This window comes from Empidonax traillii, unplaced genomic scaffold (assembly GCF_003031625.1).
Source record: "Empidonax traillii isolate 1590-97213 ecotype Southwest subspecies unplaced genomic scaffold, ASM303162v1 scaffold187:size1931383, whole genome shotgun sequence".
Lineage (NCBI taxonomy): Eukaryota > Metazoa > Chordata > Aves > Passeriformes > Tyrannidae > Empidonax > Empidonax traillii.
Genome location: NW_020955380.1, coordinates 1637597 through 1651846, shown reverse-complemented (window position 1 = coordinate 1651846; position 14250 = coordinate 1637597). Strand labels below are relative to the sequence as shown.

Here is a 14250-nt window from a genome sequence, read left to right as displayed (position 1 = left end):
GGCAGGGCGAGCGCAGCCCTGCGTGGTCGCTTTTCCCAGGGGAGCTCAGGGCCGCTCCGGCCGTACCGGTGAGCAGCCGCGTCCCTCCTGCTGGAGAACGGCAGCTGCGACCGGCTCTAATCCGTAAAGCGGCTGCTCCGCCACTGCCCAGCCTCTGGGAGGATGCTGGAATAAACCCACCCCGTCGTCACCTCTGGGAGCCCCTCGTGTTCCATCCCGTGCCCAGGCTGGGAGTGGGGATGGCGGTCACCCCCCCGCAGTGTTCCTTATCTCCCAACCGTGGCCCTTCCCTCTGCGCGCATCCTGATCACCTCCTGCCCAGGCTGGCGGGGACCCCCAGCACCCTCGGCCATGGGGTGAACAAACAGGATGGCCGAGCCCTGCAGGGTCCCCACGGCAGAGGGGGAGCCGTGGGCTGCTGGTGGAGAGGGGTCGGCCACAGGGTGAAGGACACGCAGGAATGTCATTATCCAGAGCCCAGGCGGTTAGTGGGAAGAGGAGAGCTGGGGAATTGGTTTCCATTAGGGCAGCAAAAAGCTAATTTGGCGGCTGCGGCTGCTGCGAGTCAAGGGGCTGTTAACCCCCTGCGCCCCGGCTCAGCCTGCACCAACTGGCTGTTCCCTCACTCCTCCTGCCCCTCCTGCCGCTGGAGTGGCTGGGCTTGCCCCTGGGCCGGCCACGGAGCCAGCTCTGCTCCTTGCCAAGGGCTATGAATAGGCTACTGCACTGATGCCCGATGGAGATACCCGTTAAAGTGCCCTTCATCCCTCCTGCCTGTCCCTGCTGAAGACAGGGAGAGCCACGGCCACTCCCTCCTGTCTCGTGGGGGCACCTGCTTGCCCTGGGGGCACCCTGAGCTGTCCCTTTGCAGGGGGTCCACAGCCCCTGGCATGAGGCTGCTGTGGGACATCTCCCCTTCTCCCCCACGGGGCTGTGACACAGGGCAGCGCTGGCAGCCCCAGCTGCCCCACGGGCACCGGTGCGAGGGCTGCAGCCTCAGCAAGTGCTGATGCACCATATCGATCACCGGAGCCTCCGAGTTGAGGCTGACAGAGGAGGAGGAGGAAGATGGCTGCTACCCTTTGGCTGCAGTTGGGCTTGTTTCCCTGGCTCTCGGGGAGTGGGGGGACTCCCAGCTGGGTGGCCTGCAGGGTGTGCTGTCCGTGGTCTGACTGTGTCCCTTGGCAGGGCCGAGCGAGCGACGGCGGTGCTGCTGGCAGATCCCTGCTTCCAGCTGCGCTCCATCCAGTACCTGCTGGGCCACGCCGAGCCCTCAGCCCTGGCAGCTGCTGCCCCGGCCACGGACAAGCGCCATTTCTCCCTGCACACCTGTAAGTGCCGGCACTGCGCTGGGAGCTGGGCTGTGCTCACCACCTGCCTGCAGCTGGGCTGGGAACGGGGCTGCTGGGGGTGTCTGTGTCCCCTGCAACACGTCCCTGCCCTTTTAGTCCTGGGGACAGACACCCATGACCCTTATCCCACAGCAGGGGCAGTTTGGATGGGGATGTCTCCAGTGCCTGCTTGTCAGCAGTTCTGTCCCTCTCAGTGCCCAATGTCCAGCTTGCTGTCCTCAGCACAGGGATCCCTGTCTTGGCTGGTCCCCAAGGGATGCAGCTGCCCTGCATCACCCAGAAGCCTCAGGGCAGCCCGAGGGTCCCGTCCACCCCATACACACCCACTCTGTCCCCCCAGACACAGAGTACATCAGTGCTGAGGAGCTGGCAAAGGTGGAGAAGATGCTGAGCCACCTGAGCGAGGAGTCCAAGCAGGCAGCTGCCACCACACTGGTGAGTGTCCCCTCTCCCCAGCCCTGTCCCCACCCTCGGCAGCAGCCCCAGCTCTGGCACAGCTGCCCTGAGACACAGGGCCTTGTCTGCCACGTAACTGCCTGGTGACTCCACAGCCCACCAGCGAGGAGGACCTGTGCCCCATCTGCTACGCACACCCCATCTCCGCCATCTTCAGGCCCTGCTCCCACAAGTCATGCAAGTGAGTAGCTCCCATGTCTGAGCCTTACCAGGGCAACTGCCAGCCCCCAGCCCCCCTGTGCCATGAGGGTGGGGGGCTGATGCTCTTTCCTCCTCTGTCCCAGAGCCTGTATCAACCAGCACCTGATGAACAACAAGGACTGCTTCTTCTGCAAGGCCACCATCACGGGGGTGGACGACTTCACCAAGCCAGCCAGCTCGTAGAGCCCAGCCCCGCCCCACAGGCTCCCTCAGCTGACTGGGGTGGCCCCCCTGCCCCATGCTGGCTTGTCCCCAAACGCTTGCCCTGCTCAGGGCCGTGGGACCCTCACCCCGAGGGCCAGGACCCAGCACGGGGCTGCAGCGTGGGGTGGGGGGCTGCAGGGTAGGAGAGGCCAGCATCCCCTCGCCTGGCAGCCTCTCTGCCCCGCGGGCCATTCTCAGGGAGGGGAGCCCGAGGCCTCGGCTCTGCGGCAGCGCTGGGAACATGTGGCAGCTCCAGGGCAGGGGGGACAGGCTGGGCGTTCGGGCTGTTAACTTGCCCCTGGCTGGGGGCTGACTTCGTGAAATGCAACATTAAATTATTCTTCCTTATGTGGTCCCTTGAGACACAGCGAGGGGAAGCCAGACCAGCCCTGGCAAGCGACCCAGTGTTTGGGCCGTGCTCAGGTAACGCTGAACAGTAAATGGAAATATAAATATTTAATCCGAGGAGGGCGGGGGCCGCAGGGCACTCTGCTACATGATGATGCGCGGCTCTGGCACGGACTCGGCAATGGATTTGTGTGGCAGCACGTTGGCCCCGTTGAGGTAGAGCTCGTCGTTGACAATGACGTCCTCGCCCAGCACGGTCACGTTCTCCATGCGCACCTGCCCGGAGAGGCCCCGTCACACCCGCCCGGCTCAGCCCAGGGCTGTGCTCCCACTCCTGCCCACAGGCACCGGCACATCCCTCCAGCCACAGCCTGAGGAGGAGCGAGGGCAAGAGCTGAGCTTCAATACCCTGCAGGGGTACCCAGGGCCTCACCCACTGGCCCACGGAGCAGCTCCAGCCCACGATGCAGGACTCCAGCCAGGAGTGGGAGCGGATGCGGGCCCCCTCCAGCACGGTGCAGCGTTTGATGCGCACCCCGTCCTCCACCACCACGCCGGCCCCGATCGTCACATTGGGTCCGATGACACAGTTTGCCCCAATCTTGGCACTGGGGTCCTGGAAGGAAGATGGGCTGTGCCAGGGTTGGGAGGGCAGACAGAGCTCTTGGCACAGCCCAGGCCACTTGGCCAGCGTGGGGACAAGAGGGCACAGCTTGAGGATGGCAGTGAGGAGAGCAGTGGGACGACACGGAGAGCCCAAGGGGTGGTGTGCTGGGGGCTGGCACTTACCACCAGCACATTCCCTACAACACCGGGCCCCGAGTGCAGCTTCTCAGGGTGCTGAGCCCGCAGCGCCTGCAGGTACATGCACATGCCCGTGAGGAAGTCCTTTGGCTGCCCAATGTCCATCCAGAAGCCTGCGGGGACAGAGCCGCGGTGACAAACACCCAGAGCAGGGGTGGCAGAGCAGTCAAGACCCCCTGATGCTGCCTGCACTGTGCACAGGGCCTTACCCTGCAGCTCCATGGCATAGAGCTGCCCGTCCTGCGCCATGGCCGGGAAGATCTCCTTCTCGATGGAGGTGGGGCGCAGCTGCAGGGACAGGGAACAGGGCTGAGCAGGGGGCCCGGCCCCCCAGCCCGGCCCAGCACAGCGCCCCGGCTTGTACCTGGATGCGCTGCAGGATGCCGGGGTTAAAGATGTAGAGCCCGGCGTTGATCTTGTTGGACACGAAGACGCGCGGCTTCTCCACGAAGCGGCAGATGCGGCCGGTGTCGGCCTCGCACACCACCACGCCGTACTTGGCCGGCTCCTCCACGCGGGTCACCACTAGCGAGCCCTCGCCGCCGTGCTGCCGGTGGAAACGGGCCAACGCCGCGAAGGGGAACTCGCAGATCACGTCGCTGTTGAGGACAAAGAAGGGCTCCCCGTCCTCGGCCAGCAGGTCCCGTGCCAGTGCCAGCGGCCCCGCTGCCCGGCCGGGAGTGACCCCGCGGGGAGGCGGTGAGCCCAACGCCCGGGTCCTGCTGGCCCTGCCTCTGCCCGTCCCAACATCCCTCCCCCACAGTCCCCAGTCCCTCTGGATCTTCAGCTGGCTTCGCTATCCCTGGTTCTGCCCACGTCCGTCCTGGCATCCCCCTCCCAGTGCTCCCGGTTCTCCTATCCCTACGCTGTCCAAACCCACGCTGCTGTCCATGCTGTCCCCCTCCCGTTGTCCCCCCCAGCACCCACCCCGCTGTCTCCCGACCTCCTCCATCCCGCTCGCCCCCGTCCCTGCACGTATCCTACCTGTGCCCAGCGGCTCCTTCTCGTGGGACATGGAGATGCGGATGCCGAGCTGCGGGCACAGGGTGAGTGGCGGGGAGGGCCGGGTTGCGAAGGGAGGCGAGGGGAAGTGGAAGGGCCCTTACCCGTTGTTCCTGCTCCCGCATGGCGGCTTCCAGCGCCTCCGACATGTAGCTCACCGCCAGCACCACATGGCTGACGCCCGCCTGCGGGAGCGCGGGTCAGCCGGCGGCGGGGCGGCCCCCGCACCCCCCGCGCCCCGCGCCCCCACCTGCCGGAGAGCCTCCAGCTGGTGCAGCAGCACCGCCTTGTTGCAGAACTCCACCAGCGGCTTCGGCCGGCTCAGGGTCAGCGGCCGCAGCCGCGTCCCAAAGCCGCCTACGAGGATCAGCGCCCGCATCCCCCCGCGTCCCGCGCCAGCGCCCGCACCGACACGTCAGCGCCCGGCGCGCTGGGCGCGTCACCGCAGCGCGGCCCCGCCCCGCCCGCGTCCTGCAGCCCGCCCCCGGTACAGAGCCCGCCCCGCACACCCAGCCCGCCCCCCGGCACAGAGCCAGCCCCCTTCCTACAGCCCGCCCCGCACACCCAGCCCGCCCACGTCCTACAGCCCGCCCGCCTGGGTCCTAGAGGCCACCCAGACGCCGTCGCCCGTCCGCTCCCAGCGCTCATCCCCACTCACCGCGCACTCTTCACCCGCCCGCCCCGGGGGCAGAGCGAGGACAAGAGGGCAGGAGCACGGCCACACCCCACACGAGCCTCCTCACCCCCGTCCCCGCGCTCAGACGCGGCAGAGGCAGGCACGGCACACGGCGGACAAAAACAGATCCTTTAATGTTTTTGGTTCTCTGGTGAAGCACAAACAGGGTGGTTATTCATGTAAAAACAAACGGGGCCAAGGCTATGTACAAGCTGTGGAGTCCCACCGCGGTGGTCCGAAGGGGAGGGAGGCGGCTCCCGCGGAGCACCAGCAGCGTGGCAGGTCTGCCACGGCCCTGCGAGGTGGGAACGGCAGGAATGGGCACGGGGGGGACACCAAGGGGTTCCCCAGGAGGTGGGGCCTGGCCTGCCCGAGCACAGCCCCCAGGGGACAACGACATGCAGAGGAGGACAGCGATAGGCCACGCTGGGGCAGGGCCAGGGGGGTAACACGGCTGTTGGGGGCACCTGGGGCACCTGCTGGCTACACCCAGCCCCTCACCCGACCTCAGTCCCTCCTGCAAATCTGCTCCCTGAAAATCCTGCGACTCCTGGGAATGCAGAGACCCGCAGGAGCGATGAAGTAACCCAGCGAAGGGCAGCGTGCCAGGGATAAAGGTCCTTGTCCAGAAGGCAGGAGTGGAGCGATGGCTTGGACAAGTGTTGAGCAGCTGGGAGACAGGCAGAGAGAGCTGGCCCAGTCCCTGTTCCCTTCCCCACCAGCAGCACAGACCCGTGCCCGCAGGTGGCTGAGCACCCGCACTGTCCGAGAGACCTGTGCACACGTGGAGTCGGCACACATGCGACATGCGAGTATTCCCAAACAAGCTTCCCTGAAGGAATTAAAAAAAAAAAAAAAACCCAAACCCAACCCTGGCCTGGCAGGGAGCCGGGGTAATGGTAACGCCATGGAACAAGTCAGTGAGAGCAGGAGGGAGCAGCTGGGGGGCCCCAGCACAGAAACAGGGGTGATGTGGAGCAGGGTACGGTCTGGTACCACCAGGCCACAGTATCAAACGTTAATGCCTCAAGGGAGGCCAGGGGACATTTATTTTGGGACAGACCGACTCCAGGAAGCAAAGCTAAACAGGCAGGCAGTGGCACTCACCGCTCAGCCAGGTCCCCCCTTACCTGGCCCCTGGAGATCCTCAGGGAGGAGAGGGGGGTCAGCCCCAACCCTCAGCCTTCTCTTCCACCACCCCCAGGCCCGTGGAAAGGGCAGGGCCTGGGAGCAGAGGGCATCTTTGTGCTGGAGGGACAGACTCAGTACGGCCTGTGGGACCAACATTACAGGAGGGGAAGGGTTGAAATGGTCCAAAAGGCCCCGCTGGACAGCTGGGGTCATCTTAACTGCTACAGATACTATTGCTAGCCCACGAGCTGAGTGCTTGCTTGGTCAGTGGTCCAGGGCAGAGTCACTCCCTCAGAGCCCTGTGCCTGGCCCGTGCCACAGCATCAGAAGGAGCAGGCCCAGGGCTCAAGCACAGCTCCAGGTGTGCGGCGTTCCCTCCCAGCCGCAGCTCTGCCAGGGGTTGCATTTGGTCATTTCATTTCTGTGTCTGGGGTGGCTATTCACAGTGCCCAAACAGCAGAAAAAGGCAGCATCAAAAGCAAAGCCCCGTCGGCAAAACCCAGGGCAGAGCCAGCAACACCGAATGCAGGGACCGGCACCTGAGCTGCTCACCAGCAGCCACACAGACACTGCCAACCGTTAGCGGAGTGCCCTTTCCAAACAGCTCTGGAGAATTTCGAAGGGAAGGCTCTCCCGGGGGCTCCCAAGGCAAGAGGCTCCTCACACCAGAGCTCCAGCCATGTGAAGAGCCCCAGGCTCTCCTGCTTTCTCATCCCTACATCCAGATCCTCCCTCCAAAACGCGCACGCAATGAGTGAAGAACCGGGACAACCGACACCCAGCAGGCATCTACAGAGCCTCCTCCAGAAGGCAGAGCTAGTGTGGTTGGAACCGTCTGGTCAGCACGAGGAGCTCTTCCATCCTGCCTCCCTCGGCTCTCCTATCCAAGTACATTTAAAAACAACGGAGCGATACAGTTGTTTAAAACCAAAGTTGCGTTTTTCCCGTGGTAGGAGGTGGTCTTGTCTGCTCGGGCCACCGGGACAAGAATAAGAGGCCGTAGCCCAGGGCTACTGGTTTTCCTTGCGCATCTGTTCCATGATGTTGATGAGGCTTTCCAGCCCGAACACGTAGCCCATGTCGGGTCCGTCGTGCACAGTGGGGTCGTCGCGAAAGCCTTTGAAGGTGCTGTGTGCAAAGTCAATCATCCGCACGTCCACCTTGGGTTGTGCCGAGGAGCCGGGCTCGGTGCCGCCGCCGTCCTGGAGGCTCTCGGGCACAGGGCCGTCCACCCGCTTCAGGCGCGTCTCCGGCCGGCGCTCCACGAACATCCCCGCCCGGCTGTCCTTCCCGTCGTAAATGATGAGGAGGGAGCTGGAGTAGAAGCGGTAGGAGGCCTGTCTCTCCAAAACCGCCTTCAGGCTCCGCAGCTTGGCAAGGACAGGCTCAAAGAGGTCCTTGCGCAGCTCGATGCCGTTGTGGAGATACTGGTAGAGGGCGTTGCGGAAGCCTTCGATGGAAAGGCCGCGTCCATAGTATTTATTCCTGCATAAGTAATGCCCTGTGTCCAGCTGGTAGACCTGGAACACCAGAGGAAACGCACATCAAGTGGGTGCAATGGGCTAAGGCCACACACAGAGCCCTGAGCTGCCCTGCACTGTGAGGGCTGAGAGAACTTATTCTGTCCCCATCGTGATGGAGAGGGAGCAGCACACAGTTCTGCCTGTTCCCTGAATCCCAAAGCAGCTCATGGGTGCATCCCATGGGCACAGTCAAGGTGCCCAAGCATCAATCCTCTCTCAGAACACCCAAAAGGCAGCTCATCAGTCCCAGTGCCCCACACATGGGCACGGCCCAACTGACCCCAAGGGTTAAACAAGCAAAGTCTTAGGCCAACTCGGACAATCCTGTCAGCGGGAGCTGCCAACACCTATTGCCATTATGTGGGATGTGATTAACAGGGAGCCCTCATTGCTTCAGAGTCTGGGGGTAGAGATCTGGGTTACAAGGTCCTTCTGTGGGTGGGGAAGGGAACAACCATTGCACAACAGCACCAGCAGCAAACACTCGTGCACAGGGCTAAGCCACAGCAGAGCAACTTTTTAACTCTCAGTGCAGTACAGAAGGGAATCTTAGGCAACTCCCTCCCCAGGCATCATGATTCTGGCTGAACATTAAGCCACAAAATAATTTTATTAGACAATCCCCTAATTGTCTGTGAACAGAACAGCTCCGGACAAAGCAGGTCATCTCAGGAGAAGCAGGTTCCTTTGCTCTAGACTTAGAAAGGAAGACAAATGCTGGTGTACCTACCTACAGTGGGAGATTCAAAGTCAGTGCTCAGCAGAAAACGCTAACTGAGAGGTTTAATGAGGCCGCAAAAAGGAATGTCCAGCACCTGCAGCCTGGGGAATCCCTACCTGCATCCCACACACACGCACGCCCAAGGTGGCAGAAGTGCTCTGTTCGCATTTCTTCATCTGCCGAGCAGCCTTCTCCTCAGACGCATCGTCTCCGTGCTGCCTGGTCCCCATCTTCAGATCAAGCACGCAGGGAAGCTTGAAGTGATGCACCACATTCTCCAGCAAGAGGAACTCTGGGAGGCACGTCAAGGAGAGCTCACCCACCAGAGACACCCCAGGGCTACCACAGACAGGGACGTGGGCCAGCAGGAGATAGGGCTGGGCAACAAAGAAATGGGAACCCAAGAACAGACAGAGCAAACTGTTTGGGGGGGGTGAGGAAAAAGTCAACACCCAAACAGCAGCACCCAGGCTCTGATAGCTGGTAGAAGAAAACACCCTGGAAAGTGGAAGGTCAGCAGTAAGCAGGGAGGTCACATGCATGTGTACTGGAAATCCAGCAGGGGAAAACAGTGGTGAGAGGAAGGATATGGAATGCCAGCAGGAATTGCTGATCCCTTAGAAGAGAGCTTAAGGTCTAATGAAATTAGCCATTTGGCCATATGGATAAACAATACAATCCCCACGGACTGAAAACTCAAGGCTCAAGTAACAGCAGGGTTGGCCTGTCCAGAACAGCAACACTGCCTGACCCGTGGGGGGGAAGTGGGGAGGTGACAAAGCCAGGAAACAGCGCAGTAACAGGAGCCCTCAGTCATCAGCACACAATGGGCAGCTCCCCATCAGGGCACAGTGCTGACACCTCAGGCACTCTGTGCAGCAGCTTATTCCAAAGGGAGGAAAAAGAACCCCAAAAGTTTGCCCCACATGGCACAGGTCAACATGTTACCCTGAAAGGCAGTCAGAGCACAGCCAGATTAAATCTGCAAGAGAGAAACTGTGTTTGGTTTTGAAAGTGGAACTTCATAAAAAAAAGGAAGTCTGCTTAAAAAGGGCAGGACAGCCAGAGAGAATGATTTCTCTGCAAGTGATGCAGGCTATTTAAAAATAAAAGCTGGAGGCTTGAAGCACACACTTGAGAATTGGAGAAGGAAGCCCACAGCAGCTAAAATGATGAAGAATACAGCTATTAAAAGTAAGTTTGTTTCTATGCGAGGAAAACAGAATCAAGCTCCACCAGGTGAAACAAAATAACCCCACAAGCTGGCAAGTTCAGCAAAAGCAGGAGGAACCATTTGTGAAGGCACAGGAAACATCAAAACTCATCTTCAACCATACGAAGCAACCAGTCAGACTGCCTGGGGGTGGAATGAGGTGATCTTTGAGGTTCCTTCCAATCCAAACCATCCTGTGACTCATAAGTGTCACAGTATGGGAAGCAGGAAGGAACGGTAAAAAGGAACATGTAACTCAAGTGTGGTTGTGAAGGACAGAAATGCCAAAGGAAATGCAGGCTGAGCTGCCTCAGGCCCATCTGACACACCCAGCTGTGCTTCCCAAAGGATACTGTACAGCTTTCGGTCCTTGGACTCTGACCTCATGCGGCTCAGCTGCTGCTTGTGGCAGCGCAGGCTCCAGGGGTTATAGCTGATCTTCTCAGAGCTCAGACCACTGTTCCCATCCAACATCTGAAATGGAACATCTGAGTGGATGTGCAAGTCCACCCTGGGACTCTTCGATTCCTGGATGCTGCTGGTGTAAAGACAGAACAAACTTGCCTGTTAGAATCCATGAGTTAGGTACTTATGACTGTCACATCCTCCCCTGGCACACAACCAGAAGTTTGTTCTTTCTGCTGCACATAACACAAACCTTCTTACGAGCAAATCCTCACTAATATCCTGACCCACACTCAACAATCTGGTCTATCTAACAACTCTGCTAGGCTGTTACCCTAACTGATACAAGTGAGCAGGAACACTTGCTTCTCAGGGAGCTCTGGCTGGTGAGAGGAGGCAGAGACCCATATTCAAAGTAGCCTGGGAAAAAACCTCTGGAGAAGCATTTGAATCTGTTCCACATGCTTTGGTTCCACATCTCATACACTGCCAAGGGTTATCCTGTGTCACAAACATTTCACGTGGACAAGCTGGTCCTGAACCCAGCAAAACTCCTGACACAGTTTGCAGTGCCTCAACATGCCGGGCTACCAAATGCGTGACAGCCTGGCCGCCATATGGAAGTGCAAAACATCCTCAACCAAAGGAGTGGGGAAGAGAGATCTCCCACTCATCGTGCTGGCACTCCAAGTTTTACCTTTCAGTGCTGTCACTGGCCAGGCCAGGCTTCTCCTCCTTGTGCTCGGTGCCGCTGCTTGACCTGTGAAGGCTCCGGCGCGAGTGCTTGCGCCGGGGCTGGTCCCTCTCTGGCATATCATCCTGCTCCAGAGCCTCGTTCTCCACGTAGGGATAGGCCACCAGGTTAATGTAGCCATCGCTGTCTCCCTCAAAACAGACAGAAACCACACCTGCAAGGCAGAAGCGACGTGTCAGTTCTGTTTCCCAGCAGGGAGAATACACAACCCAAATGTTCAGCAGCAGGGACCAGAAAATGCAGCTAACAGAGCAGCAGAGCAAACTCAGAGCAAAGAAAAGGGGGTTAAGACTACAAGAACCCAACTGCTGTCAGCACAGCACAGAGGAAAAACCCCCCTAGAGTTCTCTGTGCTGCTACCTGAGCCAACGGTCAGTGGCAGCAGGGGAAGCTCTGCCACCACAGCAAACAAGGACAAAAGTGCAGCTGGTAGGCTGAGGGTGTGATTATTTCCTTCCTTCAGTCTTGCAGCAAATGTCGTCAAGCTGGAGGGAGTCAAGCACAGTCTGCCAAGATGCTGATGGGAGTGAAGCATACGAAGTAAGTATCTAGTTCTCTGGTTAAGTACCTATGTCCTGCAGAAGCGTTCCTGCTGTTTACAGGGACATCAGCGGCCAAGCAGGACTGTGCTTTCTCTGCTAGAGGAGCTTTCCAGCATCAGAGTTATGAACTACAGAGCCCTAAGGCTGAGGTGACACCTGCCACTCTTATCACAGGTCAGCCAGTCCCACAGAAAAGGGATCTGCAGGGCTAGAGTCCCAGGGCTCCCTAGCAATACAAGTGTAACTACCACTGCCAGGTGCAGGCAAGCAGGACTGTGGGTGTCCTGCCCACCATCACCTTCTGAAGGCTCCTGGAAAGCACCACAGTCCAAGGGAAGGTACAGATCTTTCACAGCACAGACTCAGAATGTATCTATCTGGTCAGCCACAGAGCAGGACAGCTGACACTTCCAATTACAACTGACATCTTCATATCTGGGACTCCTCCAGCCCCGAAAACGAGGCCATCAGCCCTCTCCTGATGTGCAATGACAAAATATTTCATTAACTTGTCACCAGTATTGAACAGCTGCCAGGAGCACCATATGAGAGATCCACTGAATCAAATGATTCATCACAACTGTGAGGAAACCTTGTCCTGCTCAGCTGACGCAGACCATCGTGTTCCTGTCCTTCCTCTCTCTGAATCTGCACAACAATGCTTAACAAAGTTCAGGCAGCTCAAACACAACTCCAGAGCAGCTCAGGACTCCAGCATGTCACTACATAAAGGCCACTTCAAGTGCTCTGGCTGCCTGCACGTGCTCCTTGAGATATTTCTGTGAAGTCTTACAGTAACATCTCAGTGCTCAGACAGCAAATATCACCCCAATATGCCTCACTTCCAGATCAGCAGGAACAATTTCTGGGACTGTCAGGAAATTGCACAGGACCTCCAGATTAAATCCCTTACTGGGGTAGAGGTGCACATCCTATGCCTTTAGGCTACCAGGAAGTATCTGGCTTCAAAAAGACAGGTCTCCATCTGGACTATCAGCTTCACGGGTTACAAAAACACCTCCCTAGGAAAGCCTGACATGATTCTAGGAACTACACAGGCTTCAGTGGGATTCCTGATGGGACACACTAGAGCACTGCATGGCCCCCAGAGTGGCTGGAGGGTACAAGAGGACCCATCTGTTGGGGGACTGCATCCCTGATGCATGACCTGCACACAGACACCGATAGGTAAACTGACACTGCTCTGAGAGCGTCAGGCTGCAGCCAGATCCAAAGTGCTCCCGAGCAGATGGTGGGCCCAGCTGTCCGTGAAGCACTGCTCCCCCAGTGCCACCTGGAGACAAAGAACAGAGGGAATAGGAATGCTGAGCCCCCCAGAAGGCGACCTGCCTGCACCACCATCCTGAACATGAGCACATGTGGCCGGAAGCGTATCGAGCTTCCGAAAGACACAGCCGAGCTGCCAACCTACACCAGCACAGGCACTGGAAAATTCCACTCCTTCAAAGCAGCTGGGGACAAGGCTTCACCTCAGCGCTGGGAAAGCCATGTTTCCTGCTTCAGCAGCCTGCTGAAACAGGCCCATAAAAGAGATGGAATAAGGAAGCAATAAATTACAGAACTGGAATGTGCAAACGCTCAGTATATGATCTAACTTCATTAGCTCAAGGTCAAGGCTGTAATTGACAATAACTTGGTAATGAAACTACTTCAGTTACACATCCATAACCTTAAGCTCTGGACTACAACTGTCACACTGCACATTCTCTGCCTTGAAAGAGGAACAGATTTAACTCTGTGCCTACAAGAAAAAAGAAAAAAAAAAAAACACAACTTCCTCCTTTCCAAATGTTCCTATCAAATTATTAGCCTGCAAAAAAGAGTTATAAGCAACAAATAAAACGACACCAAAAGGCAGCAAGATAGCAGGAAAATGGCAGGGCAGGTTCCCTGAAGCACGTAACTGTGTTGTGGACAGACGAGAGGCCTCACCTTTGTACTCGGGTGTGAACTCCTTCATTTCCGGGGGCAGAGACTCGTAGAAGCGCTGCTCTCTGGTGATGAGGGGCTTGCAGACGGTGTGGTCGTCGTAGCGCATCATGCTGCTGTGGCCGCCCACCTGGTGGATGAAAGGCTCCAGCAGGACCCCCCGGTCTCCAGAGCGAGTGGCATTCTTGCCATACTTGCCCACTTCCATGGTTTGACAAACACACATTGCGTTGAGCACCAGTTGCACTCCTGGAGCATGGGGAGAGCCACATGGGCTGGGAGGGGTAGCTCAGCAGCAGTCAGGCAGCCACAGGGGGGGAATCCTGGCAGTCTGATCCCTTGCAGTGATCTGAAAGAGTAGAAGAGACTCCTGTAAATAAAGGACCATTTACATTCGCTCCCTGTTCACTTGGAAGAGTTTTTCGTATTTATTTATATCCATATCTGTTCCTCTTCTGTTTTCATCCTGCTTGTTCCAGCATGCTCCTCACCACGTCTTTAATCCTACAGGTAAACACACACTAATTCAGAGGCAGTCCCATCCAGAACTTCTCCAATAGGACTGACAGCAGACAGGGAAGGGAGGAGATATGGCTATTCTGAGTCTCACATCTTTAAAAAATACTATTTCCTTCCTCGTTCATTTTATCAGGAAGGCAGTGTGATAATGGAGCACTAACTGTGAGCTGCAGCCCAATTAAAACCAAGCCCACAGTTGCCTATCAGTTAACGGTGACTGACACAGGCAGAACAAACATTTTCAGAACCTGAGTTCCACTCCTTGTGCATCTGCATTTTTAACATCTAAACAACTAAATAATTTCTGTTCACCCCCCACTCTCACACTATTCCTCCTTTACTGCTCACTTCCCTTCAAGCACTGACATAAAGCTTCTCAGAGTAGGACATTCATCCTGTCACTGTGTGTATGCTGTAACTCGATGGATTCCTCTCAGATTCTCTCCGTT

At 57.9% G+C, this 14250-nt stretch overlaps 3 protein-coding genes across 9 annotated transcripts in view; 1 reads left to right on the top strand and 2 right to left on the bottom strand.

Annotated features, from left to right (window-relative positions):
• RNF123 (ring finger protein 123) overlaps nucleotides 1-2561 on the top strand; it is a 49963-nt gene extending 47402 nt beyond the window's left edge. For all 4 annotated transcript variants that reach the window (XM_027886395.1, XM_027886394.1, XM_027886392.1 and 1 more), the window contains 4 exons: nucleotides 1189-1331; nucleotides 1693-1787; nucleotides 1904-1989; nucleotides 2093-2561. In XM_027886395.1, the coding sequence (XP_027742196.1) occupies nucleotides 1189-1331; nucleotides 1693-1787; nucleotides 1904-1989; nucleotides 2093-2192 (424 nt within the window). In that variant the 3' untranslated portion in view covers nucleotides 2193-2561. The remainder of the gene's footprint in view (nucleotides 1-1188; nucleotides 1332-1692; nucleotides 1788-1903; nucleotides 1990-2092) is intronic.
• An 89-nt stretch (nucleotides 2562-2650) lies between these two features.
• GMPPB (GDP-mannose pyrophosphorylase B) lies at nucleotides 2651-4790 on the bottom strand. Its single transcript, XM_027886402.1, has 8 exons — nucleotides 4618-4790; nucleotides 4472-4552; nucleotides 4350-4398; nucleotides 3730-4031; nucleotides 3575-3653; nucleotides 3351-3478; nucleotides 2995-3177; nucleotides 2651-2837 (listed from the first exon to the last, which is right to left on the bottom strand). Exons 1-8 carry the CDS (start codon nucleotides 4744-4746, stop codon nucleotides 2706-2708), a joined length of 1083 nt encoding a protein of 360 aa, XP_027742203.1. The 5' UTR covers nucleotides 4747-4790; the 3' UTR covers nucleotides 2651-2705.
• Nucleotides 4791-7091: 2301 nt separating this feature from the next.
• Nucleotides 7092-14250, bottom strand: part of IP6K1 (inositol hexakisphosphate kinase 1) — a 35236-nt gene continuing 28077 nt past the window's right edge. For 3 of the 4 annotated variants that reach the window (XM_027886388.1, XM_027886387.1, XM_027886389.1), the window contains 5 exons: nucleotides 13286-13631; nucleotides 10734-10944; nucleotides 9985-10169; nucleotides 8535-8710; nucleotides 7092-7694 (listed from right to left, as the gene is read on the bottom strand). In XM_027886388.1, the coding sequence (XP_027742189.1) occupies nucleotides 7185-7694; nucleotides 8535-8710; nucleotides 9985-10169; nucleotides 10734-10944; nucleotides 13286-13508 (1305 nt within the window). In that variant the 5' untranslated portion in view covers nucleotides 13509-13631 and the 3' untranslated portion in view covers nucleotides 7092-7184. The remainder of the gene's footprint in view (nucleotides 7695-8534; nucleotides 8711-9984; nucleotides 10170-10733; nucleotides 10945-13285; nucleotides 13632-14250) is intronic. The other variant, XM_027886390.1, reaches the window with a different exon arrangement.

Excerpts from the sequence above, each read along its gene's own strand:
- GMPPB (XM_027886402.1), bottom strand. The coding sequence starts at position 4,746 with ATGCGGGCGCTGATCCTCGTAGGCGGCTTTGGGACGCGGCTGCGGCCG. Across the intron at positions 4,553-4,617 it reads AGCTGGAGGCTCTCCGGCAG|GCGGGCGTCAGCCATGTGGT; the intron begins GTGGGGGCGCGG and ends GCGCTCCCGCAG. Across the intron at positions 4,399-4,471 it reads TGCGGGAGCAGGAACAACGG|CTCGGCATCCGCATCTCCAT; the intron begins GTAAGGGCCCTT and ends CTGTGCCCGCAG.